This window comes from Phocoena phocoena, chromosome 10 (genome assembly GCF_963924675.1).
Source record: "Phocoena phocoena chromosome 10, mPhoPho1.1, whole genome shotgun sequence".
In the NCBI taxonomy this organism is placed as follows: Eukaryota; Metazoa; Chordata; class Mammalia; order Artiodactyla; family Phocoenidae; genus Phocoena; species Phocoena phocoena.
Genome location: NC_089228.1, coordinates 61,223,106 through 61,245,655, shown reverse-complemented (window position 1 = coordinate 61,245,655; position 22,550 = coordinate 61,223,106). Strand labels below are relative to the sequence as shown.

Sequence of the window (22,550 nt, the reverse complement as noted above, 5' to 3'; positions counted from 1 at the left end):
TTTTTTTCCTCCAGCCTATCTGAGATTCCACCATAGACATATTTATGGACTTCAGTGAATCTGGTGCCCATCAGTCTTTTCCATCAGGGCTTCCCCCAGACCCTCACAGAGACCAGCTACCCTGGGAGTCCAGGATGGAACGCGGAGAGTCAGGAGGACACACTCACGCACTGGGCCTCTGGGGAAACGGCGGGGGGGAGTGTAAGAAATGAACAGAGAAACGGAGCAATGTTTGAAACCTAAACCTCTATGGGCGTGGGGGGGCTGCTCTAGTGTGTTATGGCTCCTTGATCTCAGGACTTAATTAAGCTCTTAACATCCGTAAATCAGGACAAGCACTAGATTGCATCAAGGGCAGCCCAGTACCCTAGTTCAACCACATGGGGAAATGTAGTTCTCTAAAAATGACTGACATATGTGAAGGACTGTGTAAATGCGTAGTATCAAAAAACGATCTGATCACGAATGCCACGGTGTCCCTAAACTTTATTTGAAAACTAGTAGTATATTTCCGTGAGAGTTTTTTTTAAATCACAAACAAGAGTACTTGAACAATTTTGAAAAGAAATTCTTTAAGCAGGTAAGAAAGCCACAAAATAATATATTTAAAAGTTCCTGGGCTTCCCTGGTGGCGCAGTGGTTGAGAGTCCGCCTGCCGATGCAGGAAACACGGGTTCGTGCCCCGGTCTGGGAGGATCCCGCGTGCCGCGGAGCGGCTGGGCCCGTGAGCCATGGCTGCTGAGCCTGCGCGTCCGGAGCCTGTGCTCCGCAACGGGAGAGGCCACAACAGTGAGAGGCCCGCGTACAGCAAAAAAAAAAAAAAAAAAAAAAAAAAAGTTCCTAATGTAAGACATGTGGGGGGAATTTCCTGGTGGTCCAGTGGTTAAGACTCTGTACTTCCACTGCAGGAGACATGGAACTATCCATGGTCAGGGAACTAAGATCCCGCATGCCATATGGCGCAGTCAAAAAAATTTTTTAATTTTTAAAAAAAAATTTAAAAGACCTATTGGTTGCCAATAAATATCATTTCCCATACCCCTATAATGGACACGTAAAGGTTGGCATACTCCTGGATCAATTTTGTTTTCATTCCAATGGAATCGGAAAATTTTGGCAATGAATGAATAAAATGCATTGTGAGGAAGTAATTAAAATAAAAATATATTCTTGTCCATATTATGTTGGTAGATGTTCTTACATTTATTTCAGTTATTGATTCTGTCACAAATGCATCTCAATACCATGCGTAAATATTAAGCAACAGCATTTTAGTAATGCTCTATATTTCCTGTATACCATATCATACACATCTCGTTGGAAAATCCTAAAAAAGGGTAGATCTTTTGCTACTTTCATTTGTGAAATGTATCCCTCTTTTTTTTTTTTTTTTAATTTTTTGCAGTACACGGGCCTCTCACTGTTGTGGCCTCTCCCATTGCGGAGCACAGGCTCCGGACACGCAGGCTCAGCGGCCATGGCTCACGGGCCCAGCCGCTCCGCGGCATGTGGGATCTTCCCAGACCGGGGCACGAACCCGTGTCCCCTGCATTGGCAGGCGGACTCTCAACCACTGCACCACCAGGGAAGCCCCGTATCCCTCTTTTAATTGAAAATAAAATAGGTAAAAAAAAGTTGTTAAAAGTGGACATCTTATGCAAATTATTATATACAGGATGGGTAAACAACTAGGTCCTACTGTACAGCACAGGGAACCAAAAACAATCTCCTCGGATAAACCATAATGGAAAAGAATATGAAAAAGAATATATATATATATATGTATAACTGAATCACTATGCTGTACTGCAGAAACACAACACTGTAAATCAACTATATTTCAATAAAATTTTTAAAAATTAAAATTAAAAAACTGAACGTCTTACATGAATACATCATAAGTGAAAGATTAAACATTAACCTAGACTAATGTGATATAAATTGAACCAATAATATGAAAACTCCTTAGAACATGTCATTTGAGGGTAACTATTCAAGTGAAGTGACAAGAGCACGTGAAGACTCAGGGAAATCATCAATAAGAGAGATATTTGTTCGTATATTTGTACTTTCAAGATTATAAAGTAATTGAGTTGACCTGTCAGGTAAATGTAAATAACTAATTTACAACTAAGGACACAGAGCCTTAAAAATGTCATATTAGGGCTTCCCTGGTGGCGCAGTGGTTGAGAGTCTGCCTGCCGATGCAGGGGACACGGGTTCGTGCCCCGATCCGGGAAGATCCCACACGCCGCGGCGGCTGGGCCCGTGAGCCATGGCCGCTGAGCCTGCGCGTCCGGAGCCTGTGCTCCGCAACGGGAGAGGCCACAACAGTGAGAGGCCCGCGTATGCAAAAAAAAAAAAAGTCATATTACTTGACCAAATTTGCACATCTTTAAACTTAGGTTTGTTAGATTCCACAGCTGTTACCAGCTTTATACCCTTCATGATCACTTAGGGTGGTGTAGCTTTAATACACACGTGAATCCTTAACAGATAAAAGAACAGTTAAAAACCTGCACTGAATTGAGCCTATAACCACATGTCAATCATCTCAATTAAACAAAACTCTCAAATACTAGGCATGTAAAGTACAACATGATTAACATAATTAACACTGCTGTATGTTATATATGAAAATTGTTAAGAGTGAATCCTCAGACTTTTCATCATAAGAAAACATCTTTTTCTTTTATTTTATATCTGTGTGAGACAATGGATGTTCACTAAACTTATTGTGATCATTATTTCATGATGTATGCAAGTCAAATCATTATGCTGCACACCTTAAACTTCTACAGGGCTGTACGTCAATTATATCTCAGTAAAACTGGAAGAAGGGAAAAAAAGAAATTCTTTAAGCCAACATCAGTGTCAGAATACGTTAGCACTGTGAATCCACAGCCCAGGCCACTGGCATTTAGTTTAGCACTTTTAGACGTACACAATAGTCTTCCCAGCTCCAACGGCTTCTGATCAAATGACTGTATTATATAGGCAACTGTTTCCAACCTCCTAGGCCAGACCGATGTGACCCATTGCAGCCCCTGACACCCCGACCACTTTCTGTGTCAAGTTCTCCCCCACCTACCCTGCAGAGCACAGCCCCTCTGCGCTCTCTCATCACTGGTTTCTGCCTCCTACTTCTCTTCCTTATCAGCCCCTTTTAAACCAGTTTCTGAATCTTCCCTCAGGTTTGCAGCACAGCAAACACTGACCAGGGCCTGGAAACAGGGCTTTCTGTTAGATTCTATGGAAAGGAGCATCTTAGATAACCTTCAGAGAAACCTAGCCACACCTGCATGACAGGGCTCAGGATACACTACCCCAAACAGGGCACCTGGACAGACTGAATGTTTTCTTTAAGCTGGGAAACAGCAGGTGCTGGCAGGGCTCTGTCATTCCCCCCACCCCCCTCTCCTCTGAGCAGGTCATGAGACCCTCATGTGAGAGGTGCCCTCCCTGTACCTGGAGGAAAGGAGCATCCTTATCTCTGCAGGTGACAGGAATCTGAACAGACAGGCCTTCCTAAGCTTCCCCAGTTTATTACTCTCAGCTCACACCCTTCTGTCCTGTCACATTTTCCCAGGACCCTCTACTCTGCATCAAATCTAGTGTTAAAAACACTCAGGTTTAACGGTTTCTTCGGGTCTTCATATCCTCATGAAGGTTCCTGGATCACATAAAACTCTTATGAAATACATCTGTATGCTTTTCTCTTATTAATCTGTCTTTTGTTCTACAGCCCAACCAAGAACGTAGAAGCGTAGAAGGAAAAGATTTCTTCTTCCTTCCCTACCTGCAATAAGGCTACAGAGAATCTACTAATATTATCAGTATGTTATTAGAGAATTCCCAAGTGAGGAAAATCTAGCTCAAGCCAGTATCTGCTAAATTCTGAACTGAGGAAAATAACTGTGGGTAAGTATGGCAAAGCTAATTTATTTATTTACTTATTTATTTATATGCCTTTAATTTATTTTTATATTATACTTTTATTATGTGTATTCTTATTTATTCATATGTATTTAATTTATTTTTATTATATTTTTATTATATGTATTTATTTATATGTATTTAACCTTAGATAAATACATTAATCTCATCTATTAATATGAGTAAACTTCCTACCACCAACACGAATGGAGAAACTGAATTGTGCCATGGAAAGAACACGCAGAGGCCTCAAAAGGATGATCAAAACATGGTGCTGACGATACTCCTGTTTGACTTGGGGCCTCAGTTTCTGTCCCTGTAGCCCAATAGGTATCTTCAGCTTTAAAAGAAGGAAGTCATCACAGGTTTATTTTTCTTCCAGACTAACTTTTATCTCACTCCCAACAAAGCAACACTTTTTACTTTCCCATCACAGTAGTCATAGTTCTGTATTATAAACTAGGGAGGGGAAGTTTCATCTGGTTTCAGATTCATTCATGCAGCAAAAAATTCCTCAGGGATCTGAGGGAAACAGTGTATCAGGCACTGCACTGGGGCTGAGGCCCTGTTTAGTGAGACAAACACAGGGCTGTCCTCATGTGGCTTGGAGTCCAGTATAAACAACAAGCCAAGTCTTCTGCTTAAATCCACCCACTACAGAATGCGTGCACTGGGGCTTCCCTGGTGGCGCAGTGGTTGAGAGTCCGTCTGCCGATGCAGGGAACATGGGTTCGTGCCCCGGTCTGGGAAGATCCCACATGCCGCGGAGTGGCTAGGCCCGTGAGCCATGGCCGCTGAGCCTGCGCATCCGGAGCCTGTACTCTGCAACAGGAGAGGCCCCAACGGCGAGAGGCCCCAACAGTGAGAGGCCCGCGTACCACAAAAAAAAAAAAAAAAAAAAGAATGCGTGCGCTGAGCTAACGCCCTATATAACATGACTTAGGAGGTGTCAGCACTGCTGATCAAAGTGTAATTTTTTCTTTGAAAACTGCCTTAGTCAAGTGCCCTTCTCTGATTAAACTGTCACCTTCAGGAATGCTGCTTGGCTTTTTCATATATTTTTATCTATATCTCTAAATTCTTGCAAAGTGTATTGATTAGAGAAGAATGCAAATAAAAATTTATGGCTGAACCATCATGGCAAAGACTTGAAGTAATGCTGGGAGAGATGAGAACTGAGGAAAGCAGCAACGTACCTCAGCATAGTGCTTTACCCCTACTTCTGTGTCTTCATTTCTTGATCATTCTTTAGCCCTGTGACTCTACTGAGGCAAAATGGGGCAGGATGACAGAGTTTTTCTGTGGCCCCAGAAGGACCAAGGACTGACCCTCAGCTCTGCCACATTCCAGCCCCTTCACGCTGGGCAGGTTAACGGTGTTCCCTGAGCTTCCCAAATGTCACTGGTTAAACAAGGATTCAACCAGACAACCCATGTTATGCATCCCGTCCAGGACGTGCACAGCCTAAACATTTAAAATGGCAGTGTTGGGAGCACAAGTAGTAATAATAACAATAAGAAAATCAAGAAGAAGAAAAATTATAATTGACCACAAGATGGAACTAAAGTTATCTGATGAAATTAGTCAAATTTTGGTGTTCTTAATTTGAAAAGGTAATTCACTACTATATCAAAAAACACTAAAATCACTTGTAACTACTTAAATGACTCTCCCTGGGAAAAAAAGGTTTGTCTTCTTGTCATAAAATAGATTTAAGTTCAAAATATATTTTACTATTAACTCATCCTCCATTCTCTATAAATAAACCCCTGCTCTGTAGTCTTCAAAAATTCTCATGTCATAAAAGTCTGTAAAAGGGCTGTGAAACTGTTCCCAGTTAAAGCAGAATAAAGAGACATGACAACTAAATACAACGCTGACCATGACCTGGACGCTGCCCTGGGGAAATGTGGTTGGTAAAGGACCAACCACAAAACTGGGGCATAGAAAACAGACTGTAAAGCAGCGTATAGCTTTATGAAGTGGGTAAATGTGTGGTTATGAAAAAACATCCCTACTCTTGGGAAATGCTGAAGTATTGAGGGGGGAAGGGCCATGGGGTATAGAACTTACCCCCACATGGTTCAGATAAAAAAGTACACACACACACACACACACACACACGCACACCGTGTCGGGGTCATGATACAGAAAACAGGGTAAATGTCAACAAGAGTCAATCTGGGTAAAGAGCATACCAGGGCAGGGTTCCTTGTACTATTTTTACTTTTACAACTTGTTAAAGCATAAAATTATTTCCAACAATTTAAAAATAGAAAAATAAATCTCTGGTCTATCGCTGTTAATTAGTATTTCGCACATCTTGTCCTCTAAACCAGGGATCCCCAACGGGTACCGGTCTGCGGCCTGTTAGGAACCAGGCCACAAAGCAGGAGGTGAGAGGCAGGCAAGGGAGCGAAGTTCCATCTGCCTCTCCCCATCACTCCCCATTACGGCCTGAAACATCCCCCCATCCCCCCAACCGTGGAAAACTTGTCTTCCCTGGTGCCAAAAAGGTGGGGGACCACTGCTCTAAACAAATGATATGATTATATCATCTTGGTCTGCTTGGAAAGCATCTTTGACACCACCTAGTCCACCCTCCAACCAATGCATGAACCATTTCTGTTCCATCTCTGATAGACTCTAACTACGTCTCCACAGGATTTTGGTGGAAATTTCATAACAGCTGGGGAGTGCCTGTCCCATGAAGCCATGGTTGACTTCACACCAGGCAGTTTTAATAGTTCATATGTAATAGGATGATTGTGGCCCCAAAGATATCAGGTCCTAATCCCTGGAAACTGAATGTTGTCTTATTTGGAAAAGAGTCTTTGCAGATGTGTTAAGAATTTTGTAATGGGAAGATTATCCTGGATTATCCCAGTGAGCCCGAAATCCAATTCCAAGCGTCCTTATAAAAGAGAGGCACTGGAGGGTTTCCTTGGTGGTGCAGTGGTTAAGAATCTGCCTGCCAATGCAGGGGACACGGGTTCAAGCCCTGGTCCGGGAAGATGCCACATGCTGCAGAGCAACTAAGCCTATGCGCCACAACTACTGAGCCTGAGCTCTAGAGCCCGCGTGCCACAACTACTGAGCCCATGCGCCTAGAGCCCATGCTCCGCAACAAGAGAAGCCACGACAATGAGAAGCCCGCGCACGACAATGAGAAGCCCGCGCACCGCAACGAAGAGTAGCCCCCGCTCGCCCCAACTAGAGAAAGCCCGCGCAGCCACAAAGACCCAATGCAGCCAAAAATAAGATAAAATAAAATAAATAAAAAAATTTTTTTAAATAAAAATAAAAAAAGAGAGAGGTACTGGGAACCTGACACACATAGACCAGGAGGAGGCGCTGTGACCACGGAGGCAGACTAGAATGGTGTGGCCACAAGTCAGGGAATGCTGGAGCCACCAGACCCTGAAAGAAGCAAGGATGGAATTCTCCCCGAGAGCTTCTGGGGGGAGCATGGCTTTGCTAACACCTTGATTTCAGCCCAGAAAAACTGATTTCAGACTTCTACCCTCCAGAACTGTGAGAGCATAGGTTTCATTGCTCTAAGTCACTGAGTGTGTGTAATTTGTTACAGCAGCCATCAGAAACTAATAATATATCCTTAGATCAAAAAACACTTAACTGAATGCCTAGTACTGGGCACTGCGGATGTTTAGAGAGAGGTTTTATACTGAATTTAAATCTTCAAACTTGAAAGTATTCATAATCTTTGGATCAAATAAACCCCAAACTGCACTCTTTCTTATATGACTACCCTGTCAATATCTGAAAACACATTTCTCTGTAATCCTCTCTTCTCAAAGCCACCTTCCCCACTTGTCTCTGTCATCCCTCATCTGAGAGATGGTTTCCAGACGCTTACCATCATGGTTGCCTCCTGTGGTCACTTTCCTTTTGACTGTCCCTTAAAACTCACTGTCATGACCTGAACAAAACACCCTGGATGTGGGCTGACCAGAGCATATTCAGCTCTGCTAAGACGGCCTGAGACTGCATGCAGGTGCATCACTGTTGTCAATCTGCAGTCAGCAGGACCCCCCAGCTGTGACTGCATGAATCGCTGCCCCACCAGACCTTCTGTGTCCTACAGGGAAATTTTTCAATCTTTGAGCAGAACTTTACATTTTCCACCATTAAGTTCTGTCTTTTTGATGAGACTAGAGGTCCAGCTTTCTTGATCTATTTATTACACTAAGTATCCTTCCAACTTATAATCTGATCAGCAGGCATTCTCCAACTCCATCTGAGTACCTGCTACAAAACAAAGGAAAGAACTAAGAGGCCCCTGTAGTCCCCTCCCTGTAGGTTCCCTCATTCAGCAAACACAGTCAGTCCCTTCATAGAATTCACAATATAGTTACTTCTAGTTCCTTAATGCCTATGTGTGAAATTCACAGTTCTTCCTAAAATGCCAGTTACGTTGCTTGTGTCCTCAAAAACGTCCAATGACATCCTTGGCTAACCCATCACATCTGCTTCTTACCTGGCTTCACCAGTTCTTTCTTTCTTTCTTTTTTTTTTTTTTTTAATTTTTACTGAAACATAGTCGACTGACAATGTTGTGTTAGTTTCAGGTGTGGCTTCACGATTTCTATCCAACCTGGTCTCCTTCCAGCAAACCCTAGTGGTCCAGTACATCAGGCGCACGGCACATGGCCCCAACCCATCCCCTCCTCTGCACGCAGCTTAAGCCAACGTCCCTACCCTGTCCCAGTCCCTGACTATTAAGGGCCGCCCAAGTTTCCTGGCTCTGATCTCGTAAAACGCTTACTGTCTCCTACTCATTCTATGCTGCCTGGCATAACTGGTAATGGTTTTACACAAATGTATTTAATGTCTCCAACAAAACAGGAAGGTGCATGAAAACAGTACTTTCTAAACTGTATTTCAGATACAGCCCTGCTTATACCAAAGGTCAACACAGCCCTGCTGAAAGTGAACTGAGTGTTATTCTGGACCTTTATTTATTGATGAGGAATTTTATCACAAAGAAATTGTTATTCTTCATGATGAGAAGATATTCAGAGTTTCTCAATCCCAAGCTACTAGTCACCTACATACTAGCAGGTGACTTCACACTCCTCTATGTTACCTCTTACAATCTTGAAGTTGTCAAGATTACCAAGTCGACTATTTTTTCACATTTACAAAAACCTGATTTGCTTCTATATTCTACACTTCGAGCCTTTAAACCAGCCATTTCCTCCAAACGCTTTCAACCCTTCCTCTAGTACGTACACTATCTCTTACACCACAACAGAAATAATTTAAACATCACGTCATAAGCTCAGCTTCCCCCTTTAGCTTTGATCACTAAATTCATCCTTAAAAATTTAGTGCAGTAGAGAGAGAACAAGATCCAGAAACAGCCAGACTAGGGTGTCATCCTCCCTTCCTCCTCAGACAGGTGTACTCTCTCTTAGCCTTATTTTCCATACACATCCTGAGAATTATTAGCTACGTGACCAGGGGAAATTATGGAACCTCTCTGGGCATCCGTTTCATCATCTGTAACGTGGGGATTAAGAACAGCCAGGATCCAGATGAATAGATAAAGAAGATGTGGTACATATATACAAGGGAATACTACTCAACTATAAAAAAAAAAATGAAATAATGCCATTTGCAGCTACATGGATGGACCTAGAGATGATCATACTAAGTGAATCAGACAAAGACAAATATCATACGATATCACTTTATGTGGAATCTAAAATATGACACAAATAAATTTATTTACGAAACAGAAACAGACTCACAGTTGCCAAGAGGGAGAGGAGTGGGGGAGGGATGGATTGGGAGTTTGGGATTAGCAGATGCAAAGTATTATATATAGGATGGATAAACAACAAGGTCCTACTGTAGAGCACAGGGAACTATATTCAATATCCTGTGATAAACCTTAATGGAAAAGAATATGAAAAGAATGTATGGTTGTGTGTGTGTGTATATATGTAAAACTGAATCACTTTGCTGTACAGCAAAAATTAACATAACATTATAAATCAACTATACTTCAATTAAATAAATTTTTAAAAATAGGTCCTGTCCATATGAACTGTTGTGAGAAATACATTAAGACGTGAAAGTGACAGCCTGGCATGTGGTTTGCTCTCAAATAATATTAGCAGCTATTAGTAGTAGTAGTAATAGTATTAATATTGTAAATATAAATTAATTTTTAAAATTTATTATTAATTAATAAACATAGCCTACAGTAGAGGTGCAATAGCTACTACTATTTTTTAAACATTATCAGAATATTTGTTGGTTATATCAAATGAAACTGATGGTTCATTACAATATTTATCATTTTATCTATGACAGGTGCTCTCATAGTGTGGCCCCAGCTAAGCAGCATCAGCTTTTTGTTAGAAACCCAACTTCCTGGAACTTATTAGAATGGGAAATGTTCAGGCCCCACCCCAGATCCAGTGAATATGAAGCCTTGGGCTGGGGCCCAACCATCTATTTTAACAAGCCCTCCAAGTGGCTCTGATGCAGCTAAAGTTTAAGAATCACATGTATAAGTCTAAGGTCTTGAAAAAATACCTTATTTGCCAATTTTAAGAACCACAACCTGCATCATACTTTCAGAAAAGGTATTTTTCATTAGCCCTTTAAAAGTCGATGCTTCAAAAATTTTCCTCTCTCATCTGTGCCCACAAATGGTAAAATTACTCAAGAAGTATGCAGTGGTCGAGAACACAGAGCAAATAGAGATTTCTTCCTATTCCCTAAAAGTTATCACTGTGTTCTCAGCTTAGGGATTTACATTTCCTCCCAGCCACCAAATCACAAAACAAAGAACAGTGTGATTGATTCAGCAGGGCCATGAAGTCATTGCCTTTACAATGTGTGCAAAGGATGTCTATGCTGTAAGCAAATCAAGCTTTCCAAAGACAAGATGGAACAGAGATAAAAGTGTAATCATCAGTTGGGTATCTCACAGGTGGTAACCAAGCAGGTTACTAAGAGGGTGTGGTTCAATACGGAATCCAGGGCCTCTTCCTCTCCAAATGCATTTATGTATCAATGAAGTAAAACTCAGACCAAACATCCAATTACACAATGTTAATTAATACATTTACAGTACAGCTAACCAGTGCTGAAGAATATATTTCCACCATGAACGGTTGTTTAGATGGATCCAACACAAGTAAAGCACATTATATGAATTCTCCAGACCGCAATCTTGCAAAAATTTTTCATCCCTTTAAATTTTTTTTCCTCTTCAATGCAGCCTCTCATTCACAGCTCAAGTTCTAATTCTGGGCCCAGGCAAACAATGAGTTAAAAAGGAATCTTCTGATCTTTAAAGTGCTTCAGAAAATAAAGAGCTTCCTTTCTTCTTGTTTCCTCAGAGCAAGGCAAAAGCTACATCATTGGTACTTAGATCTGGGTGCTATCTGTTATATATACTCATCAGTTTCTAGACAGCAAGACAGAACTGCATGTGATCAGGAATAACAAAAATTAAATAGTGACCTAAGACCCTCTAGTTTATAAAGTGCCATAGGTAGAATGGGCATAAATAAATACTGTAAATAATAGAAGAAGGCCAACAATTTTATACTTTAGAACAACTCTCTGGGTAAAATTTAGCTAACTGAAGTCACAGGTATTTTCAATAACAACCAACTCATGTTTTAGTACTATAATTTAAATTATGCTAAAGAATAATACATAATTGTTTCTGACAACCATAGTTTACCTAGAGATCATAACTTGCAAGGTAAACAATCCAATATATTCAGCATGGGAAGAATCTTGTAGAGGCAGCAAATGTGAATGTGTTAACTGGGCTTCATCCTTAAATATATTTTGCAGAATGATGAATCGAAAGGAAAACATTCTTGCCAGAGCAATCAGTTTAAATAGGGACAGGCTTAGTCATACAACTGAAATACCAGAGCACTAAAATTTAGATACATCTGGAAAAAAGCCAAAGACGTCTGCTCACCAACAAACATGAGTTTTAATTAAGCAAACTGTTTAAACAAATGTAATTTTAGTTCTGATAAATATAAGTCTATATTAATTTTTTTCTGGAGAAAAAGCTATATTAAAAAATCCTAACCAAGTATTTTAAGGAAACAGTGTTTACACATATGGATATAATAGTAACTTAAGCAATCATCTAAAAGCTCCACGATGTTTACTTTTCTCAGTCACATAAACTTTTAAAAATTGACCTTGCTAGAAGCATCCCCTGGGCACTGGGTATACGCTAGTTTACTGCTGCATAAATCCTAACTTCCTAAATCACGGGGATTAACTAGCAAATACCTGAAAGTATAAAGTGGAGAAAAGTAAACAGTCTAACAGCCAAGGGGAACCCACTGGCATCTGCAAAACGTCCCAGTGCACCAAGGAGCCCAGGGCTGACCTGGTCCCCCAGCCAAGTCCTGCTCTCGCTATGTGGCTTCTGATGCAGCTAGACCAGGAGGGGCTGTGGCGGGTGCCCCCTCCCTTAAATCAGGGAAGCAAACTGGACAATTTGAAAGCTATCCTCCAAGCGCAAGTCCAAGTGAAGGTACAACCGAGGACCAGGAGTGTGCCGAGTCTTCACAGACACCTTTTCTGTGAGGGGAGTATGTGGGAGAAGAGGAAAACAGGCCTTTGGGCCCTCAAGATCAACCCACAGACCACAAGGGAGGGGTGTGTAGAGAGGGTGCGGCTCAAGTGACCCAGCAGGACTCCAAGGCAAAACAGCCAATCTATCTCCCCCACAGATTCTGACCCCCAAACCCTAGCTTTTTCTAAAACAGATGTACTAAGAGGGAAAGTACTTGAGGTAAAGAAGAGATTTGGATAAGGCAGGTAGCAGGGCATGAGAGGCACCCCACCCCTGCTTTACTATTTGGTTTGCAGCCATCCGTATCAGCCCACTCTTCCACCAGCTCTCACTGACTGAGTGCTGACAATCTGCCAAGCACCATACTTTATGCTTAGATGGACAATCTCATCAAATCCTCACACTAATCCACTATTTACAGATAAGGCAGAAAAAGGTTACGGTCACACCAATAATAAAGTGCAGAGATGTCTACCTTCCATCTTTGCCTTACATCTCCCAGACTGACAACCTTGTAGGAGAGTCTTCTTTCAAAGACAAAATATACTATTTATCAAATGAAAAGGAAAATCCAGTGAAGAAGGTCTGTTGTGGAACTAAGCTCTCAACTACCTCACTGCTCAAAGGAGCAGAACTACTAACAACAGATCTCCTTGGAGCCACAACTTGGGTAAAATAATTACATAATATTAAACCACAATAAACACATAAAATAATCACTTAGAAAGGTCAAAATTTTTAAGAATTATTTCAAAAGATGGGGAGCACACTCTGGCCTGCGTCAGCAGTCCAGGCAGCTAATAAGCCCAGGGCAGAGTCTCCAGAACTTGGTCCCAGCATACAACTCCCGGGCTATGGGGGGCAGCACAGGGCACAAGGTAGGCATCCTTCCCCTCTTTTCCCCCTTTAACCTCCTCCACCCCTTCTTCTCTCTTTTCTCTTCTAACCCCCTTTCCCCCTCCCTTCCCCATTGTTTAAGGGGAAGGTCTACAGTTAAAATGACAAAACAGAGTGAGTACACACATAAAACTACTCGAATATTATCTAAATGATTTTATTCCCACTTTTTTTCTCTCTTTACCCATCAATTTTTCCTTCATTTTGCTGACTCGTTCTTCATGGTCACCCTTTCCCTTAACATTTATATAACATAATCTAATTTTATGAAAAACTCTTCAAATAACATACTTTCATTCGTTGCAAGGGAATAAGGTAAGGCAAGAAAGGTAAGAGATCTGCTTCTCTCCTGTCCCTGTTTCTCCCTGAATATGTTCAACATTTCAAGGGAAGAGTATAAGAAGATCAACACAGAAGAAATATTTCTTTCTAATATAGAGATTTCTAATCTAAAATCCATTTACTTACTTTGCATTTCCTACTAATTGGGTTACAACCAAATGGCCCCCAACAGCGACAGTATCCAACATTCCTCTTATCATCATGTAGGTGAAACGTGGAAAAGATGACACGAAATCTGGCCTTTCTCTGGTCAACTCACAACACAAACCTGAAGAGCCTGGTGCCCCAAAACGTTTAGGGATATCTGATGAGTTTTCTTCACTTGAGGGTAATGCTCTAGCTTCCAGACATAAAAGAATAAATGTTAAAACAAACAAACAAACAAACAAACCTATGTTCTCACATATGTGAGTTTTGGGTCAGAAATTTCAGTGCACAATTTTTCAGTAAGAGTGAATTTTAAATTCTGCCCTACTTCAAGAAACAAATAAGCTAATTTGATTATAACCCTAATTAGTTAGACTGGCATCTATCTAATGGCTGTTGTACATAAAATACTTATTTTCCTATTTCTTACTGGGTTGCAGCAGAAGTAAGCCTAAAATCTCCTAGATGTGTCATTTTATCAAAAAAAGAGGTCACATACTCCAAGTAAATCAGGATTTGAACACTTGCTGTCTGACTGTGCTGGCTTTGTGGGCCTAACCACTAAATTAAACCACCTTGGAGGGTTGTTGGAGGATTAAGTGATTTAAAACTTGCCATGGGCATTACACATGGTGAGAACACTCTTGCCAGGCCCCATGATGTGCCCTAGGAGTGGATAATGCAGACTTGTCCTCAAAAAGCTCAACTAGTGTTTTGAATTTTGAGCAAAGGCAGCTTCCTTACACGCATTCATCCAATATACACGCTGCTCGTAAGGTGAGTGGCCCGGCCCAACACGCCCAGTACCCAGTAGGTCCCCAAGGAACATCCGTCTTATACCAGTGCTGCGTTCCCACAGGAGTCATCCTCATCCTCATGGGTTTCTACCCTCCACTGCCAACACTGTGACTTACACTCCCAAAGACACAGGGAAGCCCTCTGTGTCCCCGACGTGCCACCCCCAGATGGCCACAGCCACAAAGACTGCTAGGTCAGGAACCATCAAAGGGGCATCTCTTCATCCAAAACCTCGCTCCCCCTGGACTCAGCTCAGAGATGGGGAAGTCCTGTCAGAGCCTTCAGCTCCAACGTTCCATAATGCAACCCTCACATCAGCCCACCTCTGCCCTAGCCTGTAGCAGAGTCCTGCTTACACGGAGTGCAAAAGATTGGGGGAGGGCAGGTAAACTGCTGGTGTGATACCTTCCTCAGAATTCACAAGACACTGCCTCACGAGAGCATCATAAAGCAGAGGGTCTCCACCTTTTATCTCCAGCCAACACATCAGAGAATTAGTAACAGAAATCCCAGTAGTAACAGAAATCCTTACGGAAGTGAGTCTCGGTTAGGGGGTGAATGACATGGCCCCCCAGAAGGACGTAACAGATTTGGGAAAAGGATTCTGTCCATGGGTGATGAGAGAGAGGGGACTAAAACTTCTCTCAGGTAATCTGATATGCTCCCTGAAATAAGAATCGCTTTTAGAGAAGGTTATTAAATGCTATTACAGTACTGGCACCATCCCCCTAGGGTAAATGATGGTTTGAATAGGATCTGTAGGATAGCTTAGGGATATAACCACATTAACATAATGTTTCTATGCGAGAAAACTCTTTCCAAGTCCCAAACAACAGATTTAAAATATTACCTTCTCTCCGACTTCAGGACTGTCCATAAAAGGGGAAGAAAGTGACTAAGGGTTAATTGTGAAATCCCATGGGCTCTTTAGCTGAGTATATTGGGTCCCACCGATCCAATAATTCTACTGGAATTGGGACCCAATAACTCCATGAAATTGTATGCAAACGTTGTGCACATGTGTATTTTTTGGAAGAGCTTACATCAGATTCTCAAAGTGACCCATGGCACACAAATAAATATTAATTTAAGAACCACAACTATTAACTGCTTCACAGAGAAACATACACATAAGCACCAATCTCTGGGTCATACTAAATACAAGAGATAAACTGATTTGTCTAGACTTCTGTCTGTAATCCGTCCTTTTTATCTTTTTTTAAAAGATTTTTTTTTGATGTGGACCATTTTCAAAGTCTTTTATTGAATTTGTTACAATATTGCTTCTGTTTTATGTTTTGGTTTTTTGGCCGCAAGCCATGTGGGATCTTAGCTCCCTGACCAGGAATTGAACCCGCCGCCCCCTGCAATGGAAGGCAAAGTCTCAACCACTGAATCACCAGGGTAGTCCCTTTTTTTTTTTTTTTTCTTTTTTTTTTTAAATAAACCATCCTTAGTCCCACCTAACTCTCTGCCATCTGCATAAAATCTGATGCCAGAACTTGCTTGGAATCTTGAGAGGAAAAAACATTACTGAGAACTGCAGTTTTTCAATGCCCTAACACGTAAATATTTACATATTTCTTAACCTGCTGAGATTTTTTAGAGTCCAATAATAAGAGGTTTTACTCATGTCACAGAAGACACTGCAATCACTGGGCACTCATCTACCACCCCAATCATGACCCACAGGCCATATACCAAATAATAACAGATGCCTGAAATGCATGTGAAATGCTCTAGAACTGAAACTTCCCACTTGATACGGAAAAGCTGTGCTTCACAGCCATACAACCAAGTACTGCACAATAAATTAAAACCTGCAAAACAATTCCAACATGCAAAAGAAATATACACTGACCTTCATGAGATGCTGATTTATCCATTTTGTGAATGTTTTCTTCTGAACTTTGTCCCGTTCATCTGGAAGGGGGAAAAAAGATATAAAAGAAGGTTGGTAAAAATCTATGAATAGGAGACTTTCATTATCACTATGCAAATAAAGAAGAGTAAGGTGTTCAAAAAGTACGGTTTGGTGCACTTGAATTTTCTTGGTAAGTTTTGGCACCTTGACACTACCTGTGAGAAAGATTGGCCTCTTCCCAGTGTGGCGTTTGCCAGCACTGCCTTCCACATGCTCTGCTGCATCATCCCCACCGCCGCCACCACCAGGAAGTCCTCTCACCTCCACCGCCACCACCAGCCTCCACTGAGCCCCTGCATGAACTTCCCAAAGCACCTGACCACAGATTACATCCCAGCTGGTCTTCACAGCCACAAGAGGGAAGGGAGGCAGTGTCACTCCCATCTCACATAAGAGGAAACCAGGATGTCGAGAGGTCAAAGGACTTGTCGACGATTATTCAGAAAAAGACTTAAAGCTGTGATAAAAGGCAGGACTGAATTCAGGTCTTCTGGCTGGAAGTGGACACTGGTTTAATCACGAACCATGCTGCTTTTCTCCTAGATTCCCTGTCTTGAACGATCTGGTAACAACAAAACGCCCCACTAGATCCTTGCCATAGTGATACTGTCCTGGTTACTAGACATGGTGCAGAGAAGGGTGAGGGGAGGTCTTATGATGTAGGACGAAGAGCACTGGAACGTTCCGGTTCATCAAGTTATTATTTCAAAGACAATCCTAATCTCCAACATCTAGAGAGGATGCTGGAAGCCATACTCCCTCCCCGTCCTGCTCCCAGGCAGCAAACCCCACTCTCCTGTGTCCTCCTCCCTCCTCTCTACATCTGGGGCCGGCTCTTCTTTCTCCCCGTGGTCCTCTTTCTTTTCCCACCCCTGGTCCATATCTCCATCCTTTCCCTAGGGGCAGATAGGCCTCGCTCTCTTCATCTCTTTCTCTTCTCATTCTTCATCCCTGAGCCCCATAAACTACTTTAAATGGAACGAAAGTTTCTTTGAAAATGCTATGATCCAGCAATCCCACTCCCGGGCATATGCCCGAAGAAAAGCATAATTCGAAAAGACACATGCACCCCAATGTTCATAGCAGCACTATTTACAATAGTCAAGACATGGAAACAACCTAAATGTCCATCAACAGAAGAATGCATAAAGAAAACATGGTACATATATATACAATGCAGTACTACTCGGCCATAAAAAAGAATGAAATGATGCCATTTGCAGCAACATGGATGGACCTAGAGATTATCACACTAAGTGAAGTAAGTCAGACAGAGAAAGACAAATACCATATGATATCACTCTTAGGTGGAATCTAATTTTTTAATATACAAATGATCTTATTTACAAAACAGAAACAGACTTACAGATCTTGAAAACAAACTTATGGTTACCAAAGGGGAAACATGGGTGGGGGGGGTTGATAAATCAGGAGCTTGGGATTAACACACTCACACTACTATATATAAGACAGATAACCAGCAAGGACCTACTGCATAGCAAAGGGAACTCTACTCAATATTCTGTAATAACCTATGTGGGAAAAGAATCTGAGAAAAAATGAATATATGTATATGTATAACTGAATCACTTTGCTGTACACCTGAAACTAACACAATATTCTAAATCAACTATACTCCAATAAAATTTTTAAAAAAGAAGAAAAAAAGAAAATGCTTGTCCTATTCATGAAAAGTATTTACGTGCTTTACACTAGTTTAAACATAAACAAAAATACTTAAATATGTCAACTGGGAAAAATATCTGTAAACTGAGACACAGATTACTAATATTAATACAAAATAAAAATAAAAAAGAATAAGATGAACATAATGTATAACTGGGCAAAAGCAGACAATGAAAATGATTAAAACTTTATGAAATGAAATTAATTTTAAAAATGAAAAAAAGTAAATGCCCACAGGTACTCAACCTCACTAACAAATAATAATATAGAATAAAAATAAGCTTTTCCACCTATCAAGTTGTCAAGATTTTATGAAAAAAAAATTCATGTTGACGAGGGCACAGGGAACAGATATATTTATATATATCTGTGGATATGCATATGCATATATACATATATATATATATGGCTAGTGGAAATGTAATTTGTTTGAGATCTCCTAGACCTGCACTGTCAATACTGCAGTCCTTAGTCACAGATGTGGCTATTTAACTTCAAACCAAAATTAATCAAAATAAAATTAAATTAACAATTCAGTTCCTTGGTAACACCAGTCACAATTCAAGTGTGCACTAACTAACGCTGGACAGGGTACGGATACAGAACATTCCCACTGTCACAAAAATTTCTACTGGACAGTGCTGCTCTACGACAATTTGCCAATAAATATCAAAAGCCTTAAAAATATATTTAATTATATTTTATACCCTTTATAATAATAAAGGGTATTATTATATTTAATACCCTTTCCCAGTAAGTCCACTTCTAAAATTTATCTTAAAACTATCATCATGGTTGTGCACAAAATGTATCTATGAGAATATAAATCAGTGTTATTATTTCAAAATAAAAGTTTAGGAAAAAACATAAATGTTCAATGATTTTAAAAAATGGATAAATAAATTTTAGTAAAGCAATCCAAAGGTTTGTTCAGATTCGATTCTTTGCAAAGCTACCCAGTGATGGCATATTATTTAGAGCTCTCTTACACTTTAATGCCAACATGAAAGTGCAGGGGAGGGACCCTGTAATTTCCCTTGTATTTCACAAGCATTTCTTCTCCAAAGTATCCCCTTGAAACCCTTCCCACTTCCCATCACCATCAGGGAGAACCCAAAAGGCACCTAAATAGGGCCTTGCATTTTGTACCGCCAATAACACATTCCTTTTCAGTGCCCAAACCTCTAGTCTCATTCTGGACTTCACTTTGGGTATTAAAAATTGGAAAAGCTGACCAAGAAGACAGAAGTTTGCTAAATCTGAATATAAATGCTCAGAATTTACGCTGAAATTATTAAACTTGCCTGATCCCCAACATAAAATCCCCAGGCACTTTGCATATAACTACTCCGCCAAGACCAATTTTATCAATAATTGTTAACCAACATTATCATCCACAAAGTATTTATGAATTCCCCTGTTGGCCCCTCTGGGGCATGATCTCGACCTCAGTCATCTTTGTCTACCCACAGTAGATGCCATGATGCTTCTATGCACTCAACAAACAAATGCCCATGATGTGAATTAATTATGTTTCCCAAAGGACAATCCTACTCAGGATAATAAGGTATAATTCCTTATATACTTAGACACAGTGGTATATATTACTGCATCTCTTAAAGTAATAATGATGTCATAAATGTCTTTCAGACTTGCTATTCCTAAAGAGGTCAGAATGAACCTAAATAATTAGTACGTAAGGCAAGAACAAAGAAAGAGAAGCAATCTACTAGTCCCAGCTTCCCTTCCTCACTCATCCCAGCATCCATCAGATCCTTGGATGAGCCCAGTGCTGTGTAGTGCTGGGCCCCCTAGACTGGACAGATAGAGCACTGGCCCTTGTTCTCTGGAGCTGTCACCTAGAGAGGGTACCTGACAGGAAGGCAGTGTGACAAGCACGCCAGCTGAGCAAAGGATGTGGCACTCACCACGCAAGCAGTACAAAGGAGAGAAAGGCCGCCCATGTCCAGGGCAGGCAAGTGGGGCTGGAAGGAGGGCAAGGAGATTAATTAGCAAGACAGAAGCCAGCCCTGGTGCAGACTTCTCCATCAAAAAGAAACCCTCCACACCCTCTCCAGCATTTATTATTTGTAGACTTTTTGATGATGCCGTTCTGACTGGTGTGAGATGATACCTCACTGTAGCTTTGATTTGCATTTCCCTAATAATTAAGGAATTTAAACTGGTGCAGCCACTATGCAGAACAGTATGGAGGTTCCTTAAAAAACTAAAAATAGAGCTACCATATGATCGAGCAATCCCACTCCCGGACATATATCCAGAGAATACCATAACTGAAAAAGATACATGCACCCCTATATTCATAGCACAACTGTTTACAGTAGCCAACAATGGAAGCAACCTAAATGTCTATTGACAGATGAATGGATAAAGAAGATGTGATACACATATACAATGAATATTACTCAGCCATAAAAAAGAATGAAATAATGCCATTTGCAGCCACACGGATGGACCTAGAGATTATCATATTAAGTACAGTAAGTCAGACAGAGAAGGACAAATATATACAGCTTATATGTGGAATCTAAAAACATGATACAAATGAACTTATTTACATAACAGACATAAACTCACAGACATAGAAAACAAACTTATGGTTACCAAAGGGGAAAGGTTGGGGGGTCGAGATAAACTAGGAATTTGGGAGTAACATATACACACTACTATATATAAAATAGATAAACAACAAGGACCTACTGTATCTCTACTCAATATTCTGTAATAACCTACGTAGGAAAGGATCTGAAAAAGAATAGATATAATATTGGGTTGGCCAACAAGTTCGTTCAGGTTTTCCATAGGATGTTATGGAAAAACCCGAACAAACTTTTGGCCAACCCAATACATTTACAATGTAGTGTTGGTTTAAGGTGTACAGCACAGTGATTCAGTTTTACACACAAAAAACTGTGTTGTGATTACCCAACACTGTAAATCAACTATAATTTGATAAAAATAAATTTAAAAAAAGAAACCCTGATCTCATAATTTCAGATTGAAAGAGGCTTAGTTAGAACTCAAGTGTCGTGATTCCCCCCAGAATTGCTTCCACTACCCCAAGATCCTGCCACCTTTCCTTTCAAAAGGAAGTACTGAGCACACCCCAATCACAGACAGTGCTGGGGAGCCAGGCCCTCCTGACGGCTGTGGACTTTGGACGGACAAGCGAGTGCAAACAAGAGAACCTCCTCAACAAAGTCTAGGGCTCCTATCACATTTCGGCAGTGCTTTTCTAACCTCCAGCAAAGAAAACAGAGTGAGGGGAAAAAAAAAGAGTACTTCCTAGGCAATATTCACATTAATACCATCCAATTAATAACCTAGGACCCTAATGTTAAATTGTCAAGTAAAAAACAAAATGTACTATTAAAAATTCTTGTTCAAGAATAGATAGCTTCCATATCAAGTTATGAAATATGAGATGAAAGGCATTCCTATAACTATCTACCAAAATTTTATTAATTTATTGAATCAGCGCATAATAATATGAACTCTAACAAATTTACTCTGTCCCATTAAATTTAACATATGATGTGTATTATACAAACTCCTCTTGGTACATAATGGTTAATAAAATATATTTATTTTAAAAAAAGAATGTATATATATGTATAACTGAATCACTCTGCTGTACAGCAGAAACTAACACAGTGTAAATCAACTATACTTCAATTAAAAAATAAATTTACAAAAATAAAATATATCTCTTTGGGTTGTGAAAAGCCATATGCATTGATATGTTAATTGTATGATTTATGATGGAAAAATTAGAAGCAATCTAATTATCTAATATTTGATGATTATTAAATTCTGATTTGTCCTTTAAAAATATATATATGTACATATATATATTTACTTCTTTCTAAATTAATAAAAAACGGTCCTATATTTTAAGGAACATGAAGAATAGAACACACGTTCTTAAAAACTAATCTCTTAATGGTTAATTTTTTAGCCACGTGGTAGATCAAGAAAGCTGATTCAATTGAAGGATCAAATAATGAGAAACTCACTTAAATTATACAACCATAAGATGGCTTTTTTGATCACTGAGGTTTTGTTGTGGTTGTTGCTAGCAGCTTTTCAAATGCACTGCTGAAAATGTAAGGTGGGAGCTAAACGTTTAGCAGGTTAATACTGAGGTAATACCTCGGGATTATGATCCACAGCTAAAGTACTGGCTAAGGTACAAAGACTAAAGTG

The 22,550-nt window shown here is 40.4% G+C and overlaps 1 protein-coding gene across 8 annotated transcripts in view; it reads right to left on the bottom strand.

The window, feature by feature from the left end:
• The window catches only part of DST (dystonin), a 496,581-nt gene that overhangs the window by 257,936 nt on the left and 216,095 nt on the right, over positions 1-22,550 (bottom strand). For all 8 annotated transcript variants that reach the window (XM_065886378.1, XM_065886379.1, XM_065886381.1 and 5 more), the window contains one exon: positions 16,575-16,636. In XM_065886378.1, coding sequence (XP_065742450.1) covers positions 16,575-16,636 — 62 coding nt within the window. The remainder of the gene's footprint in view (positions 1-16,574; positions 16,637-22,550) is intronic.